General features: G+C 44.2%; 1 protein-coding gene across 1 annotated transcript; it reads left to right on the top strand.

The window, feature by feature from the left end:
- Positions 1-1787: 1787 nt before the first annotated feature.
- On the top strand, positions 1788-16845 carry LOC311318818 (integrin alpha-X-like; the record flags this gene model as incomplete). Its single annotated transcript, XM_084450251.1, has 29 exons — positions 1788-1888; positions 2373-2467; positions 3756-3811; positions 4372-4486; positions 4604-4734; positions 4833-4978; positions 5110-5263; positions 5433-5565; positions 5705-5778; positions 7748-7883; positions 9204-9352; positions 9500-9640; positions 12446-12646; positions 12767-12897; positions 13207-13367; positions 13515-13663; positions 13825-13953; positions 14045-14118; positions 14222-14381; positions 14454-14561; positions 14746-14825; positions 14938-15024; positions 15139-15199; positions 15313-15414; positions 15558-15617; positions 15737-15844; positions 15962-16060; positions 16244-16354; positions 16744-16845. The coding sequence occupies 29 exons, from the start codon at positions 1788-1790 to the stop codon at positions 16843-16845; spliced, it is 3354 nt and encodes a 1117-aa protein (XP_084306377.1).
- Positions 16846-17056: the final 211 nt, after the last annotated feature.

The raw sequence follows: 17056 nt of genomic DNA on the forward strand, positions 1-17056 counted from the left end.
CCACCCTGATAATCATTCATTGTTGCCATCTCCATTACCTAGACCCACTCACATTCAAACAAAGTGGCAATAAAATATTTCTGTTTGAGAGACACGTCCCAAAATACAGTGGAGGAAGCGAAAACCACAAACCATGACAGATCACGTTTTTGTGTTACAGCTCTTTTGCCTGTCAATTTGGTCACTGTTTATTTTAACCCTTTTCTTTTCATTTGAGTTTGTGGGGAGTTGGGGAGGGCTATGTCCTCCTGCTCTGTGAACACTAGCGACCATCATGTGACAGTGACTTGGTTTCGGACCTGTAGTAGGCTATATATGATAATAATAGCCCACTATATGGTTCGCTGTTATAACACTTTATAATACAGCCCGTGTTTTACCCGTGTCTTACCAATGTTTTACCCATGTCTTATCCGTGTCTTAGTGTCTTACGGGGTACTTTCTGGGTACTTACAGGTAGGTAGGCCTACGGGGTACTTACCGGTTACTTACCCGGTATGGGATACTTAAGATACCAGGTAGGCCTAAGTATCCCGTAAGTAGCTATCGGGTAAGTAGGCCTAACCGATAAGTACCCCGCACTAATCTGTAAGTACTGGGTAAGTAGGCCTACCCAGTTAAGTAGCCTACCGTTAAGTAGCCTACCCCATAAGTACCAGGTAAGTACCGGGTAAGTAGGCTACCAAGTAAGTACCACGTAAGCAGGGACGTGCACAGATAGACACGAGGTGGTGCTAGAGCACCTGCCCTTTGCTCTCTGGACAAGGCAAGTGCCCTTTTGAAAGTTTTTTATTTATTTATTTGTTTACAGTGTAGGCCTAAGGTAAGTACCGGGTAAGTACCACGTAAGTACCGGGTAAGTAGGCTACAGGGTAAGTACCCCATACCTGTAAGCACCTAGTAAGTACCCCGTAAGTAACTGGTAAGACACGGGTAAAACAAGACGCGGGGAAAACACGGGCTGTAGCGTTACCACCTGTTCGCTTCAGTGGGGCGTCAGAGAACCGACAGGTGCGACGTGCCTGCATGGTTCTACTGGAAAAAGGACCCGCTTTTAGCTTAGCTTTCAAAACTAAAATGATCAGAGGCGTTTTGGTAATAGTTATGTTATAATAATGATGTTCACGTGTCCATACTGGCCTTTAGAGTGTTTCTGAGAGATGAAATTACAGACTCACGAGGCTTTATTGACATACTGTACTGTATGTAAAGCCTTTCATTTAATCTGCCAGAAACACTCTAAAGGCCAAGGAACCACGTATTGCGCAAAACTCCAGTTGACGTAAAAACAAAACACGCAACCACAGTACTGACTACAACAGCCCCACTCCGCGTTTCCGTTCTGACAACACGAGTGTTAACACACCACACCTCATAGCCTACTCACACGTTTTTTTCCCTCGCGTCAAATTTGGCACTTCGGCTAATAACAAATTGGAATAATTGAAGATGGACCAGTTGTGGAATGTATACACCCTAACCCTAACCCTAATGGGACTCATCCATAGTAAGTAGTCTACTTGTTATTTCAACACGTTTAGACATTAGGGCCCTTATAAAACAATATCAGCCTACTATATCAGCACTTTGAGATTTCCCAACGAATTATTATTATTATTATTATTAGTAGTAGGCCTAGTAGTAGTAGTAATAGTAATAGTATTATAGTTACGCCAAGGCTTTACTATGCAGACAACTTAATTTTGTTTCTTGATACAATGTCCCAGTCGTACCATTGATGGGGTTCAATTTGGACATCCATCATCCCAGATTGCTTACCGCCCTTGATGCTGGACCTGGGTCCCATTTCGGCTATCGAGTGTGTCATTTTGGAGCTGCGCGGGATGACAGGCAAGGTTTCATCAGTCATCACGTTAGAGGTCAAAAAGTCAGAAACCCAGTGTCCCACTATGAAGGAATTACCGGCTGTAAATAATAGCAGTATTGTGAGGGCCCCTGTCCCCCATTTTATCTACTCATTTTGCCAGTAAGAGAAAGCTATAAAACGAATGGCAGTGATACACTGGTGTGAAGAATGTGATGGACTCCACTGACCAGCCGCTACGGAAGGCAGACTGGATTTGAGGCCCACATTTGCTGGAGCAAAATTGACTGCATGGAGCGAAAAATAGCATAAGAATTGAGAAGAAAGAAAGGAGCACTTCCAATTCACCTCAAGCTGTTGTAATTTTTGCATTGTTTACATTATCTAAACGATTAGCACCTCCAGGGAAATCAGTATTAGGACCTACAGGGCTCCTTCCAAAGCATATACAGTATGATGTTTTTGGGTCATTATGTAATGTCTTTGATACCTCTTATATTATTGCATTAAGTTTGCCTCTATCTGGTCCCTCCATTTGTCTGTATAGTGTGTTGGTCACAGCCCCTCTCCTGGGGACCAACACTGGAGGGATGTACAGGTGCTCCTACCAGAGTAGACGATGTGTAAAAGTACCTGTACAAGGTAAGTTTCACTCACTGCCCAGTTGCTCATGGCCATGACAGTCACACTGAGCATTGATGTAGAAGAGGGATGTGTTTCTGATACTTTCAAAGCCACCGCAATTTTCAACACATTATTTTTTTTTGTGCATGGCTGTAAGCCAACGTTCCATGGATAGCGTTTGTCGGGTTGTCACTCCCTCCCTTCCTCCCTTACTCCATTCAATGTTGACCAGCATTTCTATGTTGGCACCACAAGAGGCAGTAGTCCCAGCACAACAAAATAAATAAGATACCAAAATATTTCCGTCATTCTCCACTGCACAAGTAGGTGAAAGCATCAGACTCGAGATCGGGGTTCAAGGCCCCGGTGGGGACGATTTTGGGAAACCATACCCACACCCCCTGCTAGCTTGTGGGTTTATTCCTGGCCCCCAGGATTCGAAATCTAACGTGAAGCCCTATCGGACCGCGCCATCTTTGAGAAAAACGTGTCATTGGTACCTTTGACATGCACAGTAACAACTGATATATTTGACTAAAGTAGATTAATAAACAAGCCGATTTTCATTGCTAATTCAGAGCGGGGAGAGCCATGAATGCACGTTTGCATTTCACATCCGTTCATGGACTACAAGAACGCGTCATTGATACCTTTGACTGCGCATGTCAAAGGTACCAATGACGCATTTTTTTCAAAGATGGCGCGGTCCTATAGGGCTTCACCTCTTCGAGCAGTCAGTGAATGGAGTGATCCTATCCAGTTATATTAATACATCCATGGTTTATTTCTACGTTTACTTTAGGCTTTTCAATCCCTCTCCCTCCCTCCTTTCACTCTCCTTTCCCCATTTTTTGGAAGTACGGGAGAGATTATACGACTCATCATTGCACTATTGCATTGCATTGCATTATAGGACTCATCATTGCACACTGTATAGCCTAACTGGGTGGCCCTCACTTACTATGCGCAGGATGCAGCACTGGTTTATATTATTGGGCCATTTTAGGCAAGCTCCCTCTGTACATATGTTCCAGTTTTGTACCAGTTTGTGACACTTACAACCTCAGATCCAGTGCCTGGATACGGTTCCAGGTACCTGCTGTGCGGACTGAGGACGGAAAAAAGAGCCTTTTTTATTCTGATGTGTTGTTTAGTTGATCAAATGCAAATTAATTCATTTTTAGTTTTTGTTTGTATTAGTGTTCAGTGTTTAGTCTACCAGCTAATTTGTACAAAATCGTTGTTATTAATGAATGTGTCTGAGTTTCCAAAAACTTTATTCACTCCATTTTGTTTCTTCTTCTAGTGGATCCACACATTGCTTTTGGGCTGTCGTTAGCTTGTAATGCTGACAGAGCAATGGTGAGTCCTTGAACTGTTGGATGTCTCTTAGTCGTTTACCTTCAAATACTGAGCATTTGATTACTGGTAAGGATGATACGTACACACCCCCACTCACGTCATGACAGAAGAGCACTAACAAGCGTTGAAGCAGGACCTGTACGGCCACCCAGCAGTAGAATGCCCCTCTGGCACACCGTGACATAGGGATTCTAAGAAACAGGAAACCTGTCACTTTCCATTTCCCTTTGAGAGCGTCCCGTACTGCTTAAGCTTGTGTCATCTATCACACACAAACACACAAACACACAAACACACACACCCACAGTGACCTGCAGTGTGCTCTAACACATGAGGAGAAGCACGCCCCTCTTGGTCCATATCAGATGACCTCTGTTGACTGGTCACTGCTCAGAGAGACTCACAGTCCAACAAATGCTAGACAAATGTAACTGACAAGTTCAAAATCAATGTTTGTTTTTAGAGTAATTTCACTGATTATTATTCATCATCTGACGTCTGGTCCACTCAGAAATGAATGTTTCACATACTGTAGCATGCTCTGTCTCTGTCCTGGCCAGGTGTGTGGACCACGCCTGACCCATGGCTGTGGCTCGTTAAACTACCTCAACGGCCTCTGTGTTGAACTGGCACCACAGTGGACAGTGCTACAAAAACTGAAGCCTGGCTTTCAAGGTATGAGGTGTCCATTGTACATTTTATTCATCCGTTGGTTTGATGAATGGTGAGTGGTCGTAATGGACAAGGTGTCATATTGTTCTCTCTGTGGTTCCTCGCTCCCCTCTCTGTCAGATTGCCATGACTCTGGTCTTGATGCAGTTATACTGTTCGATAGCTCTCAGAGTATCATACAGAGCGACTTTGACACAATGATCGGTTTCATTAAAAACATCATCAGAATGTTCACAGATCCCAATGCACAGGTGAGTGGTGTGTATGCATGTGTAGGTGTTTGTTTGCGTGTGTTGTGTGTGGTTGTGTGTGTGTATGTGTCTAATTCTATAGTCTACCTCTATAATAGGTGGCAGTGGCTCAATATTCCACTGAGGCTCACGCCGTCTTCCAGTTCGAGAACTTTGCAGTGAATCGAGACGCAGATGACCTGATGGGATCCGTAAGCCATGTGCAGGGAGCCACCTACACACCCTTAGCCATTCGCTATGTGCTGTGAGTCAATCTGGATGAACACTCCTCACTCCAGTCCCTCTGCACTGCTGAATAACTGTAGAAGGAACCCCACTGAAAACATCTCTCTCTTCTACCTCCTGGTATAACCTTCCATCCTTCTGTGCTCCCAGTGAGGAGATGATGAGAGTGGATCGCGGGATGAGGGAGAAGTCAAGGAAACTGTTGGTTGTGATAACAGATGGGAAATCCAACGACCCCAAGCAGACCCTTGGAGCTGTGTTACCATTGGCAGAGAAAAGGGGTGTCACCAGAATTGCTGTTGGGGTGATTGTTTTTGATTTTTTTACAAGTGGCATTCTGGTGATGCTGTACTAGGTTTCTAGGTTAACCAATTCAAGATTCTTAACCAAGTTAACCAAGAGAGAGCCATCTCTCAGTCTCTCACAGTCTCTCTGCCTACCCCTCTCTCTCTCTCTCTCTCTCTCTCTCCCAGGTAGGAGCAGAGGTGTCTTATCAAGAGCTGAAGCAGATTGCGTCGTCTCCAGAAGGTGTTTTTAACACAAGCAGTTTTGAGGCTCTGAAAACCATTGAGGTGCAGCTCAGGGAGCAGATCTTTAACATTGAAGGTAGAGATTTTTGTCATTCTCAAAGGATTGGAAAAAATTACATTATCATTGGTCAAGGAGAGCCCACAGCCTGGAATATCAATGTCAGATGTAATTGGTTTAAATGGAACTTGATTCGTCTTTTCTGTGCTGTGTTAAGGAACCAACTCTGCCAACGCTAGGTCTTTCAAGAAGGAACTCTCACAGGGAGGCTTCAGCGCAACTCTCTCTAGGGTGAGTGACTTCTCCTTATTTCTATGCTTCATTTCCATCACTGGCAGTAATGACAGAATTTCACATGTATTGTTGGGCTGCAATTCAGTCCTAAGGCAATGAGTCTATATCTCCAATAACCAACTTTAACATGACACGGACATTCTGTTAAATCTCCTTCTCGTGCAGAAATGTAAAGATATTTTTAATCTTATAGTGCCACAGGGCCAGCAACTGTGGGCGTTTTGTAATGTACTTTATTTCTAATCACTTCAACCACCATCTTCCCAATAAGTTTGGGCCTGAGCTTTAACTACTATGATGGGCAGCGTCTTTTTCTGCTGGTGGTATTTCACTTTCGCATAAGTCTTCCCCAGCACAGGTATTTCTTCTCTTGTATGTTATCAAATCAAGTCATTTTTTGTGCGTGGCTGTAAGCCAGCACACCTAGTATAGCGTTTGTCCGTTTATCACTTCCTCCCTTTCTCGCTCCGTTGAATGTTGACCTGCATTACTCTGTTGGCACCACCAGAGGCAGTAGTCCCAGCACACCAAAATAAATAAGGACACTAAAATCAACCCAGCAATCTCAACTGCACAAGTAGAGTAGCGGTGAAAACAATGGACTCTCACGTGGCACATTGGGGTTCAAGGCCCCAGACGGGATGATTTTATGGGACTATACCCCAAACCTCCACATGTTCATCCTTTCACTCCGACCTTTACCTCTTGCCTTATAGGTCAGATCCTGTCCCAACCCCAACCCTTATTCTAACTCCAACCCTTATTCTAACCCCAACCCACACTAGGGACTGGAAGAAGGACACCAAAACCAACTCACTGATCTCTGCTGCACAAGTAGAGTAGTGGTGAGAGCATAGGACTCCCACCCAGGAGACCGGGGTTCAAGGCCCTGGTGGGGATGACTTTATGGGACTATACCCAAACCTCTACACGTTCATCCTTTCACTCCAATCTTTTTATCCCTTACCTTTGTCCAGAAACAGAAGTTGAACCAATTGCGGCAAAATAGCTAACGTTTCAGGAATGATCAGTGTAACTGCTTTAGCCACTGATCGCTACCATTAATGTTATGGAAGCTGCTGCTTGTTGTTGTGAGCTCATGAGCTAACTGGCTATCCCGCTCTTATTGTGCTGGATTAGCATTGGAAGCATTGGAACTGATGTGTCCATGCGACAAGACCTATCTTAATTTCTCAGACACTATTTCATGTCATTTCAATTCACTCCTGTTCACTCCTACCAGTCCTGAACAGAAACAAGCCAGCCACGCACATAAGACAGGCTGGACCTGGCCTGGTTTTGTTTTGTCTTGTTATTTTTCCAATTTAGGAGCACTTTTTACTTTTTCTTTGAAAGTACTTTCATGTAGTATGGTGAAACAGCATCCAGGATCAGTCTCAAATGTCACTTGTTCACACCCATTCACACTTTGTAGGGGTTTCCCTCCCTTTACAGTCCTTACATCAGACACTGTATAATGAAAAGGCTTGTTCCTCATCAGAGGGTCACTTCCTGCGGCCACTCTGTGAGAACGATAGTGCGCTTTGCGTTCCAGTTTCACTTGAGATCTTCCTCAGGTCAGTCCTCTTTTCAGCATTTGCCCTTTTCTTATTGTGACACGCTCTAGCAGCTGTGTCCACTCATTACCTCTTACCTCAAACTTTGGAGCAGATCCGAATCACAGGGCGGGTCCACGGGCCATTCCATTTTATTTTGTTGTGAAGCGCATTGTGTTGCATTCATGTCTTAATTGTGCTATACACATAAAATGTGTTTGATTGATTGATTGATTGATTGATTGATTGATTGATTGATTGATTGATTGATTGATTGATTGATTGATTGATTGATTGATTGGTTGATTGATTGATTGATTGATTGATTGGTTGATTGGTTGATTGATTGGTTGATTGATACTGCTGATTAATTGAGGCCTGTGTAACACTTGAGCTTGTCTCCCCTGCAGGATGTGTCCCTGTTTGGTGCAGTGGGGGCCTACACATGGTCAGGAGGTATTGTGGAGATTGTCCATGGTGGTGGTGGCAATGAAACCCTCATCAATGCCTCTGCACTGGAGAGAGACATGGAAGACTCATACCTGGGTGAGACATGAGACATGACTGGATAGAAGTTGACATTCTTGACAAAGCTCCTGACCAGCACCAGCACTTGCTCTGTAGTGGAGAGAAATGAGCAAGAGGTAGAAAGTTCATTTCAGATTTGGATTACAGGAATATAATGTGAGAAAAAAACAGCTTTATAGAGCATGTGGTTAGCATAAAGTCCTTGGAAGGACTGTACATGTCAAAACACATACTGCACTTCCTCTTACACCTCCATGCACTGCACAGTTGTGGTAAGAGGTTGTGCATGGGTGTGTAATTCTATGAATGTATTTATATCAATGAGCACTACTCCCTCAGCTCTCTGTTGTTTCTACTAGCTTTAGAGACAGACAGATGGGAAATCATTGTGTTACAGCACTAATGCTGCAGGACTAATTACAGTAGGTACACCGAATATACAGAGTACTATATAAGATTATAAGTGGATGGAATGGCACTATCCAACTAGGCACTGTTTCTGTCTTAGTTCAGAGTTAGCTTGAAAGTAGTTGGGGAATATGTCAATGGATTTGGGGATAGTGTAACAGTGTAAGAGTGTTTTTTGTGCCAACCATAGCACTGAGATAGCTCTAGTTAAAGATGTTAATGGTCTAAGAATGAAGACGGACAACAAAACACTTTCTGTCTTAGTACTCTGAGACTTGAGTGCATCTTTTGATTGGGTAGAAAGGTAGACCATGCCATTCTCATTGATAGGCTGCAGAAACCGATGGGCTTTTCTGGCTCAGTGGAATTGGTCCTAAACCATCTAACAGAGAATATTCAGTTTCCCTTGGTGACCATTCCTCTGACATGACCAACATTACATATGGGGTTCCACAAGACTCCATTTTGGGTCCTGTAATTTTCAGCCTTTATATATTACCACTTTGGAAAATGATCAGGGAGCTGTGATTATCTTCAGTACTCAGCCTACGGCCTCGTACCTATGACCGAATCACAGCCGTGATATTTAGTGTAACAGCACTCCCTCTCATGTGATATTGCTTAATTAATAAAATAATACAATGAATGAAATAATAAATATAATATTAATAATAATATAAATATTAAAAAACATTTCTGTGGTGGCCCATTACAGTACATGCTTTCTAACAAAGCAAAGTTTCTTTCAGGCAGATACTGAGACGAATACTTTTAGTTATCTGTATTCCCATACTACTACCCCGAGTTATTAAGTTATGTTAATGCTTTTCAAACTATTTTCTTTTTCCGTTGAAGCACATTGTATTGGAATTTGTACAAAAGGTACAAATAAAAGTTCATTTGGCGATTTGAAATTTGATGTGCCACCAGGTTACACAGTGGCAGTGGCAGAGACGGAGAAAGGCAGTGTGTATTTTGCTGGAGCCCCAAGGTATAACCACACAGGGCTGGTCTTGGCCTTCCAGAGGGACCTCCTCCGTGGGGGGTGGGAGGTCACTAGCAGGATCCATGGCTCTCAGGTATGAGGGACTCTGGAGAAAGGGAACGGACATGTGGCAGCTGGGAGGGAAAGAGGCAAGATGGGACACTCCGTTCCACCGGTGATGCTGTGGCCCACGTCTGTCTAATGTCTCTCATGATATCCCTCTCTCCCTCCCTCCCCTCAGCTGGGCTCCTACTTTGGGGCGGAGGTGTGTGTGTTGAAGACATCTGCGGAGGGACGTGCAGGACTGCTGCTGATCGGATCACCTTCATACTTCGACCAGGGCATAGGGGGAGAGGTCCAAGTCTGCACTCTGGAGAATGGGGTGAGAGTGGTCTGGTCTCCTAATATCATACTGTTTTATTCCTAAATTAGCAAGGTCAATTGAATTATAACTAATCTAATGACACTAATTACAATCAAAGTGCTTCAGTGTATTTTACTTTAATTAAAAAAAGAATATATCCTTACACAAATACTTTGCATCCAATATGAGTCAGTTATCCAGTGTCACAATAAAGGTTTCTGTCATGTGTTCTTCCTTACTGTTTACTTCCCCTAATGACTTGTTGCATGTTGCTAAACACACTGTGTGAAATACCACAGTATAACAGTGTTTCCTGTGGAACTGATCTCTTGGTGTGGTGGTGTGTTAAAAAAAAAAAAAAAAAGCGGGGGATTGGAGACCGCCCTTCTTCCTCCCTTGTTCCTCTCTCCTGTCCCCTTCCTTCTCCTCTCTCCTCTCTTGCGCTCCTCTCAACAACCTCTCTCTCCTCTTCTCTCTAACCTGTGCCTCCACTCTGTGCCTGTGCCACAGTCCTGTCCTCTCCTACCACAATCCCTGCCTCTGCCTAAAAAAAACAATTAACTGAAGAGTAGATGGCCTAACTTATCTCGTAAGGCTGGTAAAGTCCTAGAGCTTGATAATAATCGGGGCCACAGGGCTCAGAACCGGTGCAGGACCAATATACAAAAACTTTGATCAACAATAAAGAAGGGTCTGCACTCAAAACTATGTTTATGCTCTTTTAATTCATAATGGTGGACATGGTGGGCTAAACACTGAAGAAGGCAGAGCCGAAACGCGTCTGTCAGGTCTGTCCACCATTATGAATTAAAAGAGCATAAACATAGTTTTGAGTGCGGACCCTTCTTTATTGTTGTTTAAAGTCCTAGCTTAAAATGTAATTAATGACATGTAACTGGACGGGATAAAACAGTAAACCCACACAGGCACTTAATAAATCATATGGTAGCCTATATAGACATATTTTAATCAGGTGTATTGTAGGTTACCATTATAACAGCAGCTGTAGATTTTTTTAAAGGTAAACTAGTCTTTAAACATGCCTAAATAATTTGTTGCTTTTTCTGTGTGGTTTCTTTTCTTCTTGACTTTTGGGCAAAATGAAAGGACTTCAGGAGCAAAATGCGGTTAAACCAAATATTTATTGAGCACGCCACACAGGTCAAAATTTCGGCAGTACTAAGGTTCTTTTACGAGGTGGCGAGCTTATATACTTGGCTTCAGGCCAAGCTCACATGACAAACAAATTTGCATACAAGGGATGTACATTTAACACAGATCTGGTCAACTAGTCTTGTAATTGGTCAACAGGTCACTGAACTCTGCCCCCCCTCCGGACATGGGGGCAATCTTGGGTTCTTCCTGTCCTGCTTAGATCACGTTTCAACTGTAGACGAGGTGTTATCTTTATTGACCCAGAGGACAAAGGAATGTTTACTCAGGACAGGGCATCTGTTGTCAATATCCTGTTATATTAACACAGTTCTACCTATAGTGAAGTTTATTCATTATTCTTAGTAATATTGATTACTACATGAGAGTAATACAGATGTATTGATGTAATACAGTATAAAAATATACTACATCTGTTATTTTGATTGGCACTTTTTAGGTGGCTGGAGGAACATTAATGCAAGCTAGTGTTAGTTCAGCCAGCCAAAAAGACGGTCGCACAATCAGGCAGCGCTGCACCTGACTGACTCGCACGAAAGTTGCAAAACCTACTTGCGCTTGTGGTGTATGTCTCCTTGACAACGCTCGCTTGAAGGGCTGACTGACGGACAGACAGCAGCGCGTAGCTCAAATGGAGCAGCTCCGCTTCGGCTCAAACTGTACTTTCAGATAACGTTACGTAACGTTAGCCACACAAGGCCAATTTATCATATTCATTTTTTACTTGTCCGATCAGACGACTGCATGAGGCATTCCTCTTGTCCAAACAGAGTTTACTGGTCCCTGGGAAGCGGGCAAAACTGTTAGTCTACAGCGTTCCTTGTTCCCCCCGATGTGAATCATGGCTAGCCGGCAATAACCTAGCTTACATGACTGGTCTCATCTTTTCCTCTTCAAAAATAGTCGTATGTCTATCTGGAAAATTGTATTGATATATATGGTTATAGGATTCGCTAGTTGTCATCAGGGAATTATAAAATCAAAGGCTTTGCCAACGTGCTTGAGATGGGCAGGAGGTGTTGGTACGTCTAACTGTAGCTATAACGGCACTTAGATTACTAACATAAATGTATTTTAGACAGTAGGCTAGGCATTTTGAGGAGTAGGCCTAGGTGCCAGCACCAGTGTTTGGCCCAATTCAAACACTGGTTAACACTGGTAATATTTGAGCAGCAATAGCCTACCTATCTTTCGTTGTAACCTCATGCCGCTCACTGAAGACAAAATCCCTTCACGCGTCTTCCGATCACCTCAGAAAGGAGCAGCATGGAGCGGCACAGAGCGCGCGTCCTATAGGCTCTTAGTCTTATTGAAAATAAATAGTCCTAATGTTGGCATGACAGTGGTTTTGAAAGCGCAGTTAGGCAGAAATATTTAGAAAGTTTAAGACGTTTAATTTAAGACTTTTATATATACAGTATAGCCTAATTTGTATTATTGTTTTTTGTATCAAATGTTTGGTGTGGCGGCAAGGATCTTGCCGTGGCGGTGCGCCACAGCAAAACCTTACCAGCGGAAACGCTGGTATAATTGTGAAACCATTGCATATACAGTAGCCTACCTTATTCTAGTTCTTAATCCTCTACATTGCTAGTTGGCATACATTTTAGACATTACAGAGTCTTAATCAAATCTTTTCAATCTTCTTAGGACCCCAACTGCACCTATACTCTCCATGGAGCCAATGGGAATGAGCTAGGTCAGTTTGGGGCCTCTATGTCCCCCTGTCCTGACCTGAATGGGGACGGGGTGCCTGAGCTGGCTGTTGGAGCACCACTGGAGGACGGCGGACAGGGGAGTCTGTATATCTTCCTGGGGCGCCCAGGGCGCGTCCAAACTAAATACAGTCAGGTCAGAGAGCACTTCTTTCTGAAATATGTCTAAGCACCCTGAAATAAGTAAATGCACTTGTCGTGTATGTTATTACGAATAGATCAACTAATTCTCCTATGTCCGCCGTGCTGCTGTCAGAGGATCCAGGGGGCGCGTGTGGCCAGTGGGCTGCGTTACTTTGGACTGTCGGTGCATTCTGCTGGGGACCTGAGCTCAGACGGACTGGCTGACCTGGTGGTGGGATCCAAGGGTTCTGCTGTCATACTGAGGTGAGATTGGTCAATATTAGTCAACAAACACTCCAGTTACTTCTCTCTTTTCTCAGTGTGGATATTCAGAGAATGAGTTGTTGTTTTTTGCCAGCTCAGTGGCCTTGTGGTTAGAGCGTCCGCCCTAAGATTGGGACGTTGGGGGTTTGACCCCTGGCTGTGTCACAAGATAACAGTATAAAAATGGTACCCAATGCCTCCCTGCTTGGCACTCAGCATCAAGGGTTGGATTGGGGGTAAGTCCCTGCGACATACTAGCGTCATGTCCATTGGTTCTTACTTTTACCTTGTGCTTGTGTGGTCCCCCAGATCCCAGCCAGTGATGCATGTGCGGGTGTCAGTCGCCATGGACCCTGCCATCATCCCTCAGGACTACTTCCACTGTGCGGGCGCCTCTGCTCTCAACACCCCCGTGTCCACAGCTACCGTGTGCGTCGCAGTCAGAGACACTCACACTGGAAACATACAGGGTGAGGCTCCTCAGCTGAACTTATACTATCCAGCTGTAGAAGATCTGGGGGCATCTAGAAATCTGCAGAAGGACAGTCTCCCTCTGGTTTGAACGTAAAGCATTTTGACTTTTGACTGATGGTAATTCTGTCTGTGCCCTACCGTAGCCCCTCTCCAAGCGAGGGTGAATATGTCCGTGGAGCTGGACGCTGAGACCGGGCCGTCTCGCCTACTGTTTTACCCCAGCTCGCCCTCTTCTCAGTGGGTGGAAGAGGTCACCGGCACTGCCTGTCACAACCTCTCCATAAGCATACCAGTACATATGAACCCCACTCTCTCTCTCTCCCTCGCTGTATAAACTACTCTCTATGACGTACTTTTCCCAGAATGTATTCTATATTCCCATATTATGAAGCATTCCTTTAATTATTAGATGAATATAATGTACTAAAATATGTTTTTGTTGCCGTGTCGCAGGGCTGTATATCAGACTACAGCGCAGTGGGTCTGTCTGGCCGGCTGGTTGTGGAGGGGCGGGAGGTTCCAGGGACAGAGGGGCTCAAGTCCGTCCTCAGCCCAGACAGCCCCACCTCCTTCACACACATGGTGAGCCGCCCTGCCTGTGTCTATATCCCTGGGGGGGTTCGAATAGGTCATATCATGTTGACGATAAATTAACATTTTTGGTGCATTTCAGGTGGTGTTGGAGAAGGTTTGTGGCGAAGACAACATCTGTGTCCCTGACCTACGAGTCTCAGTCAACTTTACGAGGTACTGTCCTAGAATATTTATTTAGACTCTACTTCAATTTAAAGCTACTCTTTCCAATTTAGATTTTTTCTGGAATGTCTTTCTCTATCCCTTCCCTCTGCAGTCCAGAGGTGATCAGTGTTCCGGATTTCCCAGTGCAACTAGCTGTGGAAGTGGCCAACAATGGGGAGGATGCCTCAAAGACTGAACTGACACTGGTCCATCCTTCATCCATAGCCTTCCTTCGAGCTAAACGGGTGAGAGTCCTGTCCGACCAACCCCAGGTGACACATACATTCAGTTGATTTCATGTTATTTCAACATAATGTTGTAATAAATGCCATACCCTGTGCAAGACTCCAGACCAGGTTGCTGTTTGGTGTGTGTCCAACACCACGGAATTTGAAAATCTCACACACACAGTGTGCCCAGTCAGCTCAACCTACCTCAGACAGGGTGCAAAGGTAATTAGCTTCCCCCTCTATTCATCGAAGGGCAGTTATTTGCTCCTGAACCACAGTGGTTGATACTGATTATGAAGAATATAAACTATTAATCTCATCCAGGAGTAGACCAAGGATTTGATGACTGAAGTGATTCAGCTCCTGAAAGTGAACCTAATGCCACCCAACTCTGACCCTCCTCCAGATCCAAGTACTGATGACATTTACGGTGTCTGACCACTCATCTTTAAATGACCTCTTGTCTGTGAACGTCTCTGTCACCGGGTGAGTCATCATCCTCCCAAAGCGAGTTCTTCCAGTGAATCAGTTTTCTAATCCACATAGAGGATATTAATATATTTTGACTGTCAGTTGTTTTCATTTCTCTATTCTCCAGGAACAATGAAGCTTTGGACACCATTGAGGATAACTTTGCAATCAGCTCTGTTGCTGTTAAGATACCAATCAATATAATTGTTAGAGGGTGGGTACATACAGTGCTGTATCTGTGGTTGTGCATGTGTGTGTGAGTCAATACTGATTGGTTGACGTGGTGACGTCTGTGTACTTTTTTCATGTATTCATCATCCTGTTTCAGAGGAGACTCCACCCAGCAGATTAGTTTCCCAGACAAGACACTTATGGAGCATATATACATGGTATTACTGACTATTGATTAAGTATACAGTAGTATTTATCTATCTCTGTTCATTCACCTATCAGAGTATGGCCATTTGTTTGATTTAAATCCTCCTCTTTCTTTATTTCTGAGGTGGAGAATATTGGAAATGTGGCAGTTCCAGTAAATGTTACATTTTTGATTCCTGTTGAGTTGGACTCTGGTTTCCTGTGGAGTGTGTCTCTTTCAAACACTGTGAGCACAGCCATTTCTAAATCACTCTTTGAATAGACACACACTACTCTCCAGTCTATAGGACTGAATTATTCACTTAAATGTGTGCAATCCTTTGTGTGTGTGTGTGTGTGTGTGTGTGTGTGTGTGCGCGATTGTTGCAGAACAACAGCGGCAGAACCTGTGTGATCTCAAAAACAGACACCAGCTCTTTATTTAACCAGGTGAGACTTACTGTACGTCTGAAGGAGACATACTGCAAATGAACATGAACACAAGCAGAAATATGACTATGTTTATCCAGTTATTTTTTGCTCATCCTATTTTGACCCGGCCTCCACAGAACTGTAGCGGAGTGACTTGTCGTCTGATTGGCTGCACCATAGGACTATTGACAAACCGTCAGCCAACCATCTTCAAGTTTACTGGGAATATCAGTGGCAAGGCGGATGTATGCATAATTATAATTCATGACCACTTACAACTACATTGTAGTTTTGCCTCAGCACACCATGGTTGCTTGAGGTTTGCTGTTAAACATCTCAGACATGGGGTGCTTCATTCACAGGGCTCGGGGGTGCAGGTTGAGGTGGCCAGTTGGAGCTTGTTGTCGTTTGACCAGCGATTCTACGCCCAGTACCCAGCGGTTGGCTTTCACAGCCTGAAGGTGGGTTAGCTGTCTCCTCTGTCTGAACCAGTCCTTTAGCTTTTACCAACATCATGTCCCACATCCTCAGTCTAACTTCAAAATGTCATTCCCGAACATGCAGCAAGAAACAGCATCTCCTTTTTCATGACACCTTCTCTTTCCTCCCTCTCCGTCGCACTGTTTCTGTTTGTCTTTCTGTAGATTGTGTCTGTCCTGGACACATTGTCTCAAGTCCGTACTGGTCTCTTCGTCTTCATCGGTGTGCTCTGTGGACTGCTGGTACTGCTGGTCATTTCTGGAGTTCTCTACAAGGTCAGTCCCACCATCAGTGCTCTAACCCCAACTAGACCTGCGTGGGGAAAAATACAAAGTACAATTTTAATTACTTTCAATTACTTTAGCGTTGTCTTGAGTCTACCTGGAGGGTCAGGTGGGTGGGGTTTGCATTTTTTGGAGGAACAGCTCATTGGTTCTATGGTGCCAGACAAGCAATAGCAAGCACAGATAAGTAATTGAAAAGATTTCAAATTGTATTTTGACTCAGGTCTGACCCCAACCCTGGATCCCACATCCTATGCAGTGGGGGAAGAGACAGTGGAGGTTTAGAGTTAGAGTGCTAACTTTTAACACTCCATTGCCTCAGATGAACTGGAATGCCTGAGATAATCATGCTTGAGCAAATTGATGTCTTTTTCTGTCAGATTGGGTTTTGGAATGTCCAAAGGCCCCCTTGCACTGGTGAGAGCCCAGCTGCTCCTGGTCCCTCTGCTGACAGCACCTCACTGCGGGAGTCCATCATGTAGCTCAGCCTGTCTGGGGGCCCAAGCTACAGCCGAGTCCTCCACCTGCAGGACTGCATGGCGTGGTTATACTACCTTTTATTACTAGCAGGTTGGATTACAGTAACACTCTCCTGTATGGTCTACCAAAGAAAGCTATTAGTCAACTTCAAATGATACAAAATGCTGCAGCACAAGTCTTCACTAAGGCTAGAAGGAGGGCACACATCACGCC

The sequence above is a fragment of the Borostomias antarcticus genome (assembly GCF_949987555.1).
Source record: "Borostomias antarcticus genome assembly, chromosome: 15".
NCBI classification, from domain to species: Eukaryota; Metazoa; Chordata; class Actinopteri; order Stomiiformes; family Stomiidae; genus Borostomias; species Borostomias antarcticus.